The sequence below is a fragment of the Mytilus californianus genome, unplaced genomic scaffold, assembly GCF_021869535.1.
Source record: "Mytilus californianus isolate M0D057914Y unplaced genomic scaffold, xbMytCali1.0.p SCAF_2, whole genome shotgun sequence".
Classification (NCBI taxonomy): domain Eukaryota; kingdom Metazoa; phylum Mollusca; class Bivalvia; order Mytilida; family Mytilidae; genus Mytilus; species Mytilus californianus.
Window position 1 is genome coordinate 11,169,437 of NW_026262668.1, and position 16,500 is coordinate 11,185,936.

The 16,500-nt window shown below is 32.7% G+C and overlaps 1 protein-coding gene across 2 annotated transcripts in view; it reads left to right on the top strand.

Annotated features, from left to right (window-relative positions):
* The first annotated feature begins 179 nt into the window (after nucleotides 1-179).
* The window catches only part of LOC127729224 (uncharacterized), a 39,430-nt gene continuing 23,109 nt past the window's right edge, over nucleotides 180-16,500 (top strand). Inside the window, exon 1 of one of the 2 annotated variants that reach the window (XM_052236951.1) lies at nucleotides 180-2,944. In XM_052236951.1, the coding sequence (XP_052092911.1) occupies nucleotides 296-2,944 (2,649 nt within the window). In that variant the 5' untranslated portion in view covers nucleotides 180-295. The remainder of the gene's footprint in view (nucleotides 2,945-16,500) is intronic. The other variant, XM_052236950.1, reaches the window with a different exon arrangement.

Sequence of the window (16,500 nt, forward strand, 5' to 3'; positions counted from 1 at the left end):
CAGTAGAGGGTAACTGAAAGCTAAGAAAAAATAAATGTATATTTTTTCCTCAATGTCTATTTCGGTAACTTCTTGCTTTTTTATTTACAATCTGGAAATTTGTCACCAGTTGAACAGAAGAAAATAATAAAACAAATGTTTGAACGTTTTTGAAAATGACCTTCACCTTGGATTCCTAAATAAAAGTTCCGCAGTGAAAGTGACGTAGGGGCACTTGTTCATCAAAGGAGGTACCCGGAAAAGGTGATCCACTAGAGCTTCATGACTAAATTATGTCCCCAGATGAAAAATATTAATGACAGGCCTCGTCGAAATGGCTTCCGTTCCGCCATGGAAGCTCGGTCTATCAAATTTAAATGGAGATTTTGAGGAGTTTAATGAAATAGATAAAAACCATTCCGACAGCAACACTCACATGAACGAAATGCTTGACATTCCAACCTGGAAACGAGAATTGATGTCAAAGAAAACTAAAAATGTGATACACGAAAGTAAGAAAACTTGTGTTTTTGATTCTTCTTCCATCTCGCCGCTTATTGACACAAATAGTAATGGTATTAAATCCCCATACGAACCTTCAAAGCCTGAGGAAAAGGTTAATAATGTCTATCCTGTAAAATCGGATACAAGTACTAGTAGTGTGATTTCCTCCAACTCTAAAATGAGCACAAACACTAAATCTTATGAGGAAAAGGATTATAAGGATGAACCAATAAGAAATAGTATTGAAATATCACATCTGAAACACGTTCATAGTAATCCATTTTTTGAGAGACTCGGAGTTGATCATCCTCATGGCCATATATATAATGACAGTTTTCAAAGTGACATGACAAATGGAATTACAGGTGATGACAATGATATGAATGAAGAATATGCTCCAAATTCAGGTTTTGTTGATAAATTGCGTTTAAAATTTTCCAAATTAAGAGAGAAGTCTGAGAAGGGTTTCAAATCATCGCGACGGTTTGCCAGTTTAGAGAGTTTGGTTGATGTTGGAAAATCGAAACATGATGTAAAATCAGCATTTGATAAAACTGGTGATAAAAATCAAAGGCAGTATGAAAGAGTTCAAAAAACAACCGACTATAATATTAAAACTAAACTGAGGAGTGCTCCTCAACCTCCAGTGAATCGGCCACGGGTATCAAGTACAGGGTCATCAACAAATGATGTTGCAAGTTCAAAAAATGATCAACATGTGTCATCAGATTTTATGAAAGGAAGGGATGATATTGTTATTATTGAGCATGAAGTGCAAGATAAACCTACAACGGTAAAAAAAAGTAAAGAGATTCCGGAAGCTGGTAGTGTACATTCCCTCAAAGACGGGAAAGCAAAAACTGACTTGCCCAAACCTAATACTGTGATTACATTCAGGTCTCTGTTTGAGAAAAGAGTGTTGAATACTCCAAAACTGCCAGATTTTTATGCATCAAAATTTAATTTACCAAAAGGAAAACTGCCACCTAAACCAGCTGTCCCTCCACGAAGGATCTCTCAATCAGCAATTGAAACAGCATCAAAAGAAGAAAATGAATCCATTCCTAATGAAAAAATAGAAAGTGAAAGAGAAAAAGATATTTCTACCAAAAAATCTTCAGACATGATTGAGCCAACTCCTGCACAAACTGTGAAAGACTTATCTCAGTTGTTTAAACAAAAGCCAGATCGCCCATTTGAGTCTCCTAAAACAAAAAGAAGGTCTCCAGAAAAGAAAGCAATATTTGATTCAAGTATTATTACTCCAGTTAGAAATGAAGTCAAACAAGATGATATAATAATATCAAAAGAAGATAAGAAAGATTTATCTCCAAGATTGGGTACCATTGATAAGCCTGCTCATCAAAGAAAGAAACCAGAGAGAGTAAATAGGCCAAAAATATCACCCCAATCATCTGTGGAAGAGAAGTCATATCAAATTAATAAGCCTTTTGTATCATCTCAGACTTCATTAGAAGAAGTGAATGTCAAGAAATCAATTAAGGAGGTAAACCTGACTGCTGATGACAAAAAACCTGAAGATTCTACAACGTTATTCCCCAAAAGAAAACAAATATTTGATTCATCTTTCATCACAGAAACTGTCTATACACCTGTAGCACCACCAAGAGTCAAAAGTCAGAAACCAAAGAAACAAGCACCCAGTATAGAGGATGCCGAAAAAATTAAAACAATTTCATCACAATCACAAACAAATACAGACAGTATAAAGCTGAAAGACAGAAATGAACAAGAAAAGCCTTTCACACCAAGAAATGTCATGTCTGTTGAAGAAATTAATGAACGAAATAAACAAAAACAGCTGGAAGCTGAAAAACATTTGCAGAAAATTTCACAGAATTCAGTCAGAGTTGAAAATAACAGACAGATTTCAAATATACCAAAAGATGAAGACAACAAAAATAATGATACTCCAACAAGGGGATTGCCATCAGTAATAGCAAAGAGACTTAACAAAACAGACAACAATGTTAATTTAGGAAAAGGAATTATTCCACTTTCTAGTGCTAAAGACGAAAGTTCTGAAGAAGAAGAGGAACCAAGACTTGTAAAACCAAGTCATCTGCGTTCAACAAAATCATCTTCACCTAATGTGCCAAATAAAAACAATGAAGAAAACAGCTCAGAAACTTTGAATTTTAAAAATGTTCTTAAATCATCTAAAAACAATCAAGTGCCACGAACAAACATAGATGATTTAATAGGTGGAAGAAAGAATAAAAAGCCAGCAGCTGTGTTCGACTCTAGCAATATAGCAGTATCACCGGCCACCAATGGTGTTCCTCCATTAAATCTGTCAGATTTAGTCAATGATAAACCATTAGGTCACCCATATCAAGAGGGATACATTGCAACTAAGATTGCACCTTGTAATTATGTGTTTGAGGGAGCTGGTGTTAAGTTAAAGACCACTCCATTGATGAAAAGAAGAAAGGATAAGGTGAGTGATATAGATTGTTAATGTTAATACAGGTAAAAGATTATTAGATAAGTGACAATTAAAATTGAGAATGGAAATGGGGAATGTGTCAAAGAGACAACAACCCGACCACAGAACAGACAACAGCAGAAGGCCACCAACAGGTCTTCAATGCAGCGAGAAATTCCCGCACCCGGAGGCGTCCTTCAGCTGGCCCCTAAACAAATGTATATACTAGTTCAGTGATAATGAACGCCATACTAAACTCCAAATTGTACACAAGAAACTAAAATTAAAAATAATACAAGACTAACAAAGGCTAGAGGCTCCTGACATGGGACAGGCGCAAAAATGCGGTGGGGTTAAACATGTTTATGAGATCTCAACCCTCCCCCTATACCTCTAGCCAATGTAGAAAAGTAAACGCAATTGTCTTAATTTGAGACCTTAACCAACAAAATAGACTCTTAGATCAGTACATGTACGTATTATAACACTAAAACCCAAACATTTGTAAGCCAGGAGTGTGATAGTTACGTAGAATGGTTAGAAGCTACATGACTAAATATGAGCTATGTAAAGGTGAATGAATAGTTGTGACCAATATTATTAGCTGTATAAAGTGGTATATTAAAGTGGTGAATGTTTTAGCAATAACAGTACTTCTCCTCTCTTTTGGACTTGCCACGGCCTCAAATGATGAGTTCCTGAACTAGCCTTCAAAAAAATTTAGTGAAAACTCTGGGAGATGTGTTATGATTGCCAATTAAGACAACTATCAACCAGAGATTAAAAGATTAGGATGTATATTGTAAACAGGTATAGATCACAGTATAACATACTGCCTTCAATAATGAGCAAACACATGCTGTATGTGCATGGTATTATGTATAGTAAGCTATACAGCAATAAGAGACCCCAGCATGACCATGATGACAAAATGTGAAACAATTTAAAATAAAAAGTCCTTATTTATGCTAAAATAATATTAAAAAACGAAAAACAAATTTATATAACATACAACAGCAAATCACAAACACTGAATAATCCAAGGTTCTCAATTCTGATTCCAGTACTCGTCCAACTTCTTTATAATATTACTATTAGAAGAAAAAATGTTTTGAAACCAATAGGACCAATACTTTTCATCATGATGGGACTAAATTTGCTTAAAATGCCAAAATAGGCAATATTGAATAAAGGTCTTCATTTACAAAGGTGTAACATTCCTATTTCTTTTTTAATGTCCTTAGCCATTATTTAATTATGAACTGTACTCGATTGTGTATATTACATACTTTATCATGAGACTGTAGTATTTATCAACATGCTTTGACCATCAATAGTATATTGACATCACAAAGTAATTTAATCCCTCTTGTTAGTGGGCTTTTAATTATTCATGTCTAGATTCTATAAAGTGTCTCCTTTTGTGTTGTAAAAGGCTTATTATTTTATTATGTATACAGAAATCATTTACACAAATTACAATACATTCAATGGCTAGGAGTACATGTGTACAATTTATATACATGTACTATAGTTACATGTACATGTAGTACAATGTATTGTTTGCATAAAAACATTTTTCCACATGTACTAAGGTAATCATATTTCCAAATAATGTACAGATGTGCATTATGTAGATTTCAAATTTTAAAGAAGTATAAAAAAAAAAGAAGGGAAAGAGAAATGAGTCATATGTATTTGTGAAATTATTGATCATCTGTAGAAATGAGAGAAAAAACCAAGATTTGATATATATGATTATGATGGTTGTGTTTGTTAGGGAGAGACGATTGACCGTGGTTTCAATGTATGTCATTATCATGTACATGTAGTTTAGTAATTAATATTTCAGTCAGGTTTATGTTTTATTTTTCAACATTATTTAGAATCAGTTACAGTCCCAATTTGGATGGTAATTTATTGCTTCTCTAAATAAACCAACTAATCAAAATCTCTATTGCATATGAGTTTGGGTAAGATTGTCAAAATACACCTTCATTGCAAGCAGTTTTCCCACTAATGTCCAGTGGCAAACATTCTTGTGTAGTTTTTATAAGATAAGAAAGGTTTGAAAGGGAGGACAGAGCTGATAGCCATTTGGACGTTTGGGAATTTGTATAAAAAAATACATCCCGTAATATGCAGTTCTCCACTTACTTCCTGTACTAAGGTACACATGTAATTTGTAATCATATCTAGCAGGGCTAAGTAAATAGTGGTATTTTTATAAGATTTATGATGGTATTCAATAATAACTGATTTACTAAATATTTAATCATGGAACATAATGCGCTGAACAAATTGCAATATTAATCAATTTTGCCAATATCAATGGTTGTACACCCTATATAAATATGGTGCCCATTTAGAAAGGATGTGATCTGGAATATACACTGTGTCTTACAAAGTAGTCTGGTATAAATTATATAATATGTACAAAAATAAGGTCATCTTTAGCATGTTTAGTTTCATATGCTTTTCTTAGGTAAATATAAGGTTTGTTGACCTTGATAAAAGTCCACTTATCTGATAATTACTGAGATTGTCAGTTAAGACTTTGAAACATCAATGTGATAAATATAAATTGTATTTTTAGAAAATCATCTTATTCCTGGATTAGCCCAATAAGAGGGTACTACATCATGTACATCATGTACATGTAATACTATAAAGATGTCCATGTGCAAATAAGAATTGAACTTGTGTCATAACCAGAGATCAAAGAATGAGGATGTACAACCCATTACATTTGTACACCTCACAACAAAGTTAAGGAATTTTAAACAATAGGGTCACCATGACCTATATTTTGTGTTCACATGATTTGCATCTATTTCTCTAAATTGTAAGGGTGCAGACTTTGAATCAAGAATGCCCTATCTGTATGACCTTTTCAAACACATGGAAACATGTTGAACAACATGTCTTATGTTTCACATAGATGTATCAGTAGGTTGAGCTTAAATTTCAATTATTAAAAATATTGAATATATTGAAGACAGTCATTTCATATAAACATTATAAACATGATTGATGATAAACATGATAAAAATAAGTTGTGAACTTCCCCAAATCTGAATTATAAAAAAGTAAATAGAAATAATCTAATGAGAACATTGTAATGAAGGAATATATTTATATTGAAACTGGAACTTGTTAAAGGTTAGATAAATACCCCAGTGCCCATATCTCCTTTTATATTCATGTGCTTACATAGATGTAATTTGAATTTTGCCAAAACATTGTGATATGACATAATGTTATCGCTGTACCCAAATTAATCTTTATTAGTGTATTTGTTTTCTAAAAATTAGGTTTGGAAGTTGTAATGTTTGTTCAGAAATTTAAAAGTTATTGTTCAGTAAAAAATTACAGGTTTCATTGTAAAAACAAAACAGTAATGTTTTTTTTAAAGTTAAGTAATAGAGGTCATGTTATATCCGATACATTATCAAAGTAAGGTTACACCCTCAATATACATGTACATGTATGAATTAACAGGAAGGACTTTACAAGTAGTCCACTTTGTACAGGGGTATCTTACCATGATAATACCTATTTTACTGTTAGTTATTAACTCAATATACACATGATTACCATATTTACTTAATATTGATAAAACCCCTTTGATTTGTAACTGTAGTTGGCAAATTTTTAAGGCCATACATTGATTGCTATGAAATTCAATAATTTCATATGTCAAAAATTTACCAGTTATATACACAGATATATTTTAAATATATAACTTACACAAAGTTAAATGAGGGTGACAGTAAGGGATACTGTGTACATGTAGGATAGCTTGTAAGATCGAGATGTCTTCCCAAGAAAATATATATAAAATTAAGAAATTAAAAGAAAGAAAAAAAGGGAAGGTGGGCATAATTATAAATGAGGTGTAATACCTTTTTGTCCTAAAATTAAAATTTATTTATTTGTTGATCTTTTGAGTTGATCCTTTGAGATGCCTAAGAGAGGAATTTGTCTAATGAATGACCCATGCACTGCTTTGAACACTGTTACTCAAAAAAGTTAAGGGGGCCAATAGGTATGACTGAATACCAAGTAATTTACTATGATCTGATCTGAAAGAAATTTTGATGTTCAAATTTTAAGCTTTTATTAAAATTAATCAGTCTGATAAACATTTCCCTATTTGGTCATCTTCGTGTATAAAATTCTCATTTCAATGGGCTAGGGCCATAATTTATAAAAGGTAGGAAAAAAACCTAGTTGGTTGCCATTTGACATTTTCATTGTCCTCCAAATCTTTAAAACACAGATGTTGCTGATATCAAACTAAATAAAGAGTGTTAGCACCAATTTGATCATTAATTTTTTTCAGGCAACAGCCATTTTCAAAAAGTTCTTACTAGTAATTTTTACTAGAATTTGCAGTTTTTATCATACGCCTGTTTATTATACGCCCGTTTACAGGATGTATTTTGGTATATGGTTGTCTGTCTGTCTGTCGTCAACATGTTGGACAATAACTCAAAAACTCTTAAACCAATTTGCATGAAACTTTTGTGAATTGTTTATATATATTGACGTAAGCTCCCTTTGCATTTTCATAAATTTCTGATATGACATTAAGGAGTTATGAAACTTTATTCGTTGAAAAAGTGACAGGCTTATCATGCGCTCATGGAGCAGCTCTTTATTATTGCATACTTTGAAATAGCAATAACATGTAGCTGTATTTGTAAACATGTAGCCTTCTTAAACAATTTGTATAAATACCAAAATTATAATATTGCTCTGCACTGTATTTTTGAAAGAAATCAGCACAGGAGTAGGTTCACAAAGGATCAATATAGGCCCTTTCATTTTGTGAAATTTTTATTAAGTGGTAATAGTAAACATCTAATGACAGAATCTGTAAAGATATCTGACATATACATAACCAACAAGTTCTGAGCTCAGCATTAGAACACTTATGATGACATTATGTCATCATAATTGTGCACTATTATGAAGAAAATCATACTTATTTTCTAATTTTTAGGCTAAATTTGAACAGTTTTTGCTTGAAATGACATTGGCCACATTGCATGGACCATCATCATTTTTGTTGGAATGTGTATCTTGTCCATATACATCTTTGTATATCAAATTTATATTGGTCAAAGGGTGTAGCTAATGTTTTTCAGAAGGAAATAGACCTTACAAGAGCATAAAAACTGTCTAAAATCCTGTAAAATATCATACTGTTGAAGCTGCCAAAATTGTTAAAAGGAACAGCAGACAGAAAAATGGTCTTTACTAAACTTGCATATATATTTAAGATCATAATGATAGGTTTTTATACAGTCGTATATTGGTACAATGTTGGCGTCGTCGTCCGAAGACACATTGGTTTTCGCACTTTAACTTTAGTTTGAGTGAATGGATCTCTATGAAATTTTACCATAAGGTTCAATACCACAAAAGGAAGGTGGGGATTGATTTTGGAGGTTATGGTACCAACAGTAAAGGAATTGGGGGCCAAAAATAAGCATTTTTGTAACTTCCAGACAGAACTTGTGTGTTAGTGTATGGATCTCTCTGACATTGTACCACAAGGTTCCATATCACAAAGGGAATGCTAAGATTGATTAAGGGGGTAATTGCCTCAAAATTGTAGGAATTTGGGGCCAAAAAGGGGCCAAAAAAACAAGCATTTTTCTAGTTTCCAGACAATAACTTGTGTTCAAGTGTATGGATCTCTCTGAAATTGTACTGCAAGATACCATACCACAAAGGGAAGGCTGGGATTGAGTTTGGGGGTGATGAATCATAAGGGGGTTCAAAAAACTGGGGGGGGGGGGGGGGGTTTCCTTTTTTTCTTTAAAATTTTCCATTTTAAATTGGTTATTTCTGATTTATATATAAAAGCAAATAATAATGATATGGTTTCAATAGGTAAATTGGGGGCCTTGGTGGCCGAGTGGTCTAAGTAGTTACTACTGTAATCACTAGCCAGTCAACACTGAGGTTGTGAGTTCGAACCCCGCTCGTGCAGGTGCACTCGACTCCAATCTTAATTGACTAGGATTGTCAGTTTTCCTATCGAAGGTTGGTGGTTTTCTCCGGGCACACCGGCTTCCTCCACCAGTAAAAACTGGCCGCCACGAAATAGCCCAAAAGCGGTGCTTAAAAGTGGCGTTAAAACACCAAAAATCAAATCAAAGCAAATCAATAGGTAAATTAAAAAATTTTAAGTTCTTAGACGGTAAACTACATTCATTCTGTGTCAGAAACCTATGCTGTGTCAAATATTTAATCACAATCCAAATTCAGAGCTGTATCAAGCTTCAATGTTGTGTCCATACTTGCCCCAACTGTTCAGGGTTTGACCTCTGCGGTCGTATCAAGCTGCGCCCAGCGGAGCATTTTATTGTATATGATATTACACAAAGTTCAGTTTTTAAGGCCAAATTAAGGCATTGGTGGCCCTACTTCTTTGGAGTACTTGTTAAAAATAAACATGAATGAGAAGGACTATCCCAATATTTTTAACTGATCAAATTTCTATTTGTTGTAAATTAAGATTATGTATATATTGTAAATTAAGATAGGATAGGTGTCAATATGTTGTCTTTCAGAAACAAATTAATTCTAAAAGTATGTTATCCAGCCTCTAAAATGTACCTCCAGGTGCAGTATTTTCTCGCTGCGTAGAAGACCCATTAGTGGCCTTCGGCTGTTATCTGCTCTTTGGTCAGGTTGTTGTCTCTTTGACATATTCTCCATTTCCATTCTCAATTTTAAGTTCTACTACTAAGAAATAATCTTTTTTTTTTGGCACTGTGAGTAAAACAAATTCAGGACATATATTTGCGTTTCCTTTCTGTAGAATCACTCGAATGAAGAGAGATAGTAGATTTAATGTTATGTTCAGGAATACAAAAAAATGTGTATGTACATAAGTTATGTAGATAAATCTGAAATTGAAGAAGGGAAATAACTCAATGATTATCATTAAAATGTGCAAATTTTTAAATTAGGCAACATGACTTGTAATGAAAAATTGGTAGTTTTATTCTTTATCAATATATGTTTTCTTTTTCAATCGTTTAAATTTATAACATATTTTTTTTAATTGTCTGATTTATTAACAAACAGTTACTGAAATAGGATTGTCAAAAAATTTTTTATTGAAAAGTTGATATTTTTATACGACCGCAAAAATTAAAAAATTTTTGGTCTATATTGGTATGACGTCGGCCGAAGACACATTGGTTTTTGCACTCTAACTTTAGTTTAAGTGAATTGATCTCCATGAAATTTTACCATAAGGTTCAATACCACAAAAGGAAGGTTGGGATTGATTTTGGGGGTTATGGTACCAACAGTTAAGGAAAAAGGGGCCAAAAAGGGGCCAAAAATAAGCATTTTTATAACTTCCAGACATAACTTGTGTGTTAGTGTATGGATCTCTCTGACATTGTACCACAAGGTTCCATATCACAAAGGGAATGCTGGGATTGATTTTGGGGGTAATTGCCGCAAACTTTTAGGAATTAGGGGCCAAAAAAGGGGCAAAAAACAAGCATTTTTCTAGTTTCATGATAATAACTTGTGTGTAAGTATATGGATTTTTCTGAAATTGAACTACAAGGTTCCATATCACAAAGGGAAAGCTGGAATTGAGTTTGGGGGTAATTGCTCAAAACGTTTAGGAATAAGGGGCCAAAAAGGGACCAAAAATAGCATTTTTCTAGTTTCCAGACAATAACTTGTGTTCAAGTGTATGGATCTCTCTGAAATTGTACTGCAAGGTACCATACCACAAAGGGAAGGCTGGGATTGATTTTGGGGGTAATTGCCTCAAAATTTTAGGAATTAGGGGCCAAAAAGGGGCAAAAAACAAGCATTTTTCTAGTTTCAGGACAATAACTTGTGTGTAAGTGTATGGATCTTTATGAAATTGTACTACAAGGTTCCATATCACAAAAGGAAAGCTGGGTTTGAGTTTGGGGGTAATTGCCCTAAACGTTTAGGAATTTTGGGCCAAAAAGGGGCCTAAAAACAAGCATTTTTCTAGTTTCCAGACATAATAACTTGTGTTCAAGTGTATGGATCTCTCTGAAATTGTACTGCAAGGTACCATACCACAAAGGGAAGGCTGGGATTGAGTTTGGGGGTGATGAATTATAAGGGGGTTCAAAAAATTTAGTGAAGGGATTTTTTTTTCTTTAAAATTTTCCATTTTAAAGTGGTTATTTCTGATTTATATATAAAAGCAAATTATAATGATATGGTTTGAATAGGTAAATTAAAAAATTTTAAGTTCTTAGACCACATTCATTCTGTGTCAGAAACCTATGCTGTGTCAAATATTTAATCACAATCCAAATTCAGTGCTGTATCAAGCTTGAATGTTGTGTCCATACTTGCCCCAACTGTTCAGGGTTCGACCTCTGCGGTCATATCAAGCTGCGCCCCAGCAGAGCATTTTATTTACTTTATATTTGTTTTACGGAACTGTTTGTTTGTAATTATTCCTGCACTGTTTGTTAGTCCTTTTAATCACTATATTGATATTATTCAATTTTGAAGAGGTATTTTTAAAACACTATTTCCTTCTAAAAATTAATATGATTTTAAAAAAAATTAATTAAGATTGAAGTTAAATATGTAATCCATGCTGTTAAAATACACAGTAGAAACTGATTTACATAAATAAGTAATTGATTTTTTGTATTCAGTCATGTCAGTCAATACAATGTTCATTTAAAATCAGTAAATATTAGCAACAATTATATATAATTTATGTTTTGTCAAGTTTACATGACCATATGTTGTTCTATGATAAACATCAGTGGGCAAGATAAAGGAATTGATTTATGAAATAAAAAACACAGAAATATACATTATGAATTTAAATTCAGGTTTAAAAATTTTTGAATGAAGTTTTTTATTTATTGGTTAGTATGTATTTTTTACCGATTTTTTTCTTAAAAGTTTTGTTGATGGTATTAGGTTGTATTTGTGTATCAACTTTTAATTGAATTTATTTTATTTACATAATTAATTACGTTAAAGAGTTTGTTCTTCCTATCCGGAGTCAGTGTTCTTCCTAGTACAAATCTGAGTATGTTTTCATTAAACAGCCCAAAATAATTTTATTTTGACAGAGGTCTTGTGACTGATCTTTACTTAAGTGAAAGAAACTATCACTTTATAATTTGTATGTTTGTCTTTTCTATTGCACATAAGTTAGTAACTACCCAGTACACATAAACATGTGTGTTTAAAGGTCTTAAATTGACTTTAAATGATCACATTGTGTATTCGACTGGACATTCCTACCCTTGTATAAGACACCCCTTAGGATATTCAGACCTATACACGCATTCTTACACCTATTCTTATAGGATTGTTATTTTTAACACAATTGCAACATTTTTCTTGCAAGTGACTCACAAAGCATGTCTGGATTTTAAATATTTTTATCCCAATTTATGACTTGTATATTTGTTCATGGTATTAAAATCAATGATTTGAAATAATACTTGTCATTTAAGTCATTTAATAATAACTGAAATTTCAATATTTGGACAACTTTTAGTTTTCCTTACCACTATCAATATGAATGGATCATGAGATGTGACTTTTATGTGATTCAAAGAGACCATTTACCTTTATACTAGATGATTGCAACACATAGGAGATCAGTCATTTGTTTTTTGTAAAACTGAGCACTGAAATAAAATGTGGTTTCTTGTTACATGGTTATTTCCCCTTATTTATTCCAACCTCACTCCCTGTCTTATTTTTTCCCAATTATTGATAATATGAATAATTCTTCTGCATCTTTTGTCAGACATTAGCATTTAGTGAGAACAATATAAAGATTTAGTTTTTAAATGTAATATTTAAGGGTTAGTATCATAAAAAATTCATAAAAAATATTGGGATAATATGATTAAGAAACATGTTTCAACAAAAATATTCGTTATTTTGACTTTATACAGACTTTCAAGAAAAAAGATTAATCATTGGATCACTATAAGATCAATATATATATATATATATATCAATTATTGAGGCTATGCTGAAAAAATTATTCATTTTATTGGCATATAATAAAGATTCTTAAAAAAAAATTGATTTGTTCGGACAAAATAAAGACTTATAAAAATTAGTAATTATTGGGGAACAATAAGAAAATTCATCAAAAAAAACCAAGAATTTGTATAACTATACAAATCCTTGGATAAACATAATTGAGACATAATTTTAAATACAAATGTATTGGGGTATGGTAAAGGCTAAATCATATTAATTAGTTTGACAGGATAAAGGCTCTGAAGGAAATTTGGTCATCAGAAGTCATCGCTAGTGGTTTAATGATAATATTGAGTACACATGATCTGAGACCAAACTTTAATTACTTGACTGTTTTACAATGTCACTTTCTAATTGTACTGTTACACTTCCAATATGTCAGAACATATATGTATTTATATATATACGCCTATTCTTTTTTTTCTGTTTGTGCAGCATAATTTTTCATAATGATCAAGCGCCCTGTAAGAAATTTGTATCAAGACATTTTATATATACACATGTACGATTTATTCCAATTATAAAAGTATATCTGTATAATATTACTCATAATATGATTATAAAGAGGTATAATATGATTGTCATTAAGACAGCATAATCTATCAGAGACCACAGGACAAGGATGTAAACAGCTTCCAACAATGAGCAAAATTTATTGCAGTTGCATACATTTGTTGTCAACTATCAAAAGTCAAATCATAGTTGACTCAGTCCAGTGATTGAATTTAAATGAATTTATATTAAAGTGAAATTTACATCTTTATACATTTTATGAGTTTTCCAAAGAAGTTAGTGAATAGTAATTGTCAAACTTGAGGGATTTCTAATGTCATTGTGGAAAATTTGAATAATCCATGAAAGACGTTTGGATGAAGGTCATGGTCACAGATAAGATATTAAACATCATGGTACACAGGGTTCAAAATAACTGTCTAAAAGTTTGCTATAGACTTGCATCAGTGTTACTCTAGGAACGGGCCACACTGGTCTCAGCAATGTCAACAGTTTGCTATAGACCTGTAAATAAGTTAGTCTAGGAACGGGCCACACTGGTCTCAGCAATGTCAACAGTTTGCCAAAGACCTGTAAAAAAGTTATTCTGGAAACGGGACACACTGGTCTCAACAATGTCAACAGTTTGCCAAAGACCTGTAATTAAGTTACTGTGGGAACAGGCCACACTCACTGTCTCAGCCATGTGGACAGTTTTCTATAGACCTGTATCTTAGTTACTCTAGAAACAGGCCACACTGGTCTCATTAATGTGAACAGTTTTCTATAGACCTGTATCTAAGTTACTCTAGGAACGGGCCACACTGGTCTCAGCAATGTAGACAATTTTCTGTAGACCTGTATCTAAGTTACTCTAGGAACGGGCCACACTGGTCTCAGCAATGTGGACAGTTTTCTGTAGACCTGTATCTAAGTTACTCTAGGAACAGGCCACACTGGTCTCAGCAATGTGGACAGTTTTCTGTAGACCTGTATCTAAGTTACTCTAGGAACGGGCCACACTGGTCTCAGCAATGTGAACAGTTTTCTATAGACCTATATCTAAGTTACTCTAGGAACGGGCCACACTGGTCTCAGCAATGTGGACAGTTTTCTATAGACCTGTATCTTAGTTACTCTAGGAACAGGCCACACTGGTCTCATTAATGTGAACAGTTTTCTATAGACCTGTATCGAAGTTACTCTAGGAACGGGCCACACTGGTCTCAGCAATGTAGACAATTTTCTGTAGACCTGTATCTAAGTTACTCGAGGAACAGTCCACACTGGTCTCAGCAATGTGAACAGTTTTCTATAGACCTATATCTAAGTTACTCTAGGAACGGGCCACACTGGTCTCAGCAATGTGGACAGTTTTCTATAGACCTGTATCTAAGTTACTATAGGAATGGGCCACACTGGTCTCAGCAATAACTGTGCTCTATCTTTCTAAAGGATATTATAGCTACTTAAACTGAAGAGCTAGTTGGTGAAAGGGAGGATCTGGTGGACTAGATATTGAATTTAAAGAAGAAACTAGCCTAATTTGAAATGCTTAACATAGAAATATAATGTAGCATTTGATAAACTGCAAGTAGTAACAGTACATAAAAATATAGCAGGAGTTATCAAAATATAAGACAGTGTGGGTGAGACAGCACAACAGACCACACCAACTACAAGAAAATAGATGTTCAAAGAAAGACATAAACAAGAAACAACATATCTTCCAGATAGCCTGACTAATGGTACAATGTGGTGGGTTAAACTAGTTGTACCTGCTTAAAAACCTGCTTGCCTTATGTACCTAATCAGACCATTTGCCATAAAAGTAAAACTTGCCACAAAAAACCTGCACAGGTTAGCTACTAAAAAGATAAAGGTTAACAATTGTACAAATTAATTTTATATTTGATCTTTTATGTGGTCACATGTCTGATGTACTTTTCAAATCATGATTGTTGCTACAAGTATAGTTTTACAGCTTATAGATATATGTTTATCTTGATGAGTCCTTCCATATAAGTCTTATTAGTAACAAAATGTTCCATGTCAAAAGAACTTAGTACTGTTGTCTAATGCATCTAGATTGTAAGACATGACCATCCATAGTTTACACAGTGCATTCTGTATGATATCAGTATGGTACACATCTGATATCTATGTTCTACAAGTTTGATGGTCTTGTCTATTGATTGAAATGTCCTGTACCTGACAGGTGAGAACAGGTGTGTTGATCCATGTTATATATGTATACCTATAGGTGTATATATTGTTATTTTAATGAGCCCTATTAGACTGTTATTATATGTACATAAATTAGAAGAGGTGACATCTTGGGGAAATAAAAATTTCTGGACAGTGGTAATAATTTTAGACATTTTCTTACTATTTATGGAAATTCTATGTCTGGAAACTAGGTAGTTCCAGTTTGTAACCTTGGCATAAGCAAATTATCTGTAGAATCTGGGTTTAGGTGAAACTTACAGTATCTTTTAAAGGCATATGTAAATGTTTTTTTTTGTCAAAACATAGTTTTTAAACTGTTTCCAGAAAAAGTTCTCCATTAGGCATGATGCATATTTTATTAACATAATATACGCCTTATTCAATGTTTTAATAAAAAAATATCAGTGTCAGGAATTGAATGAAACACAATTTTTGATTATTAAGCTTATAAACAAAATGCCTCTTAAATATTCACTTCATAATAATTATTTTTACTTTGAGGTTAAAAGTTTTCTTTTCTTTGAATTCAATGAAAAATGTTAAGGTTATACAAGTTCTTTCATTTTGCAAATACTTGTACATGTAAGGAATGGATCATTGTTAAGAAAAGATGTGGTGTAATTACATGTATAACTGGAGTGAAATATCCTGAATAATCCTGCAATTTGATTGGTTACCTTGACAGGGGATATGAGTAAGAGCTAGTTGGTTTCAGGAATAATTTGTTTTTCTCTATCTGAAAGATCAGCATTATTGAATTCAGTTTTATACATTTTCAAAGAAGAGTCAAA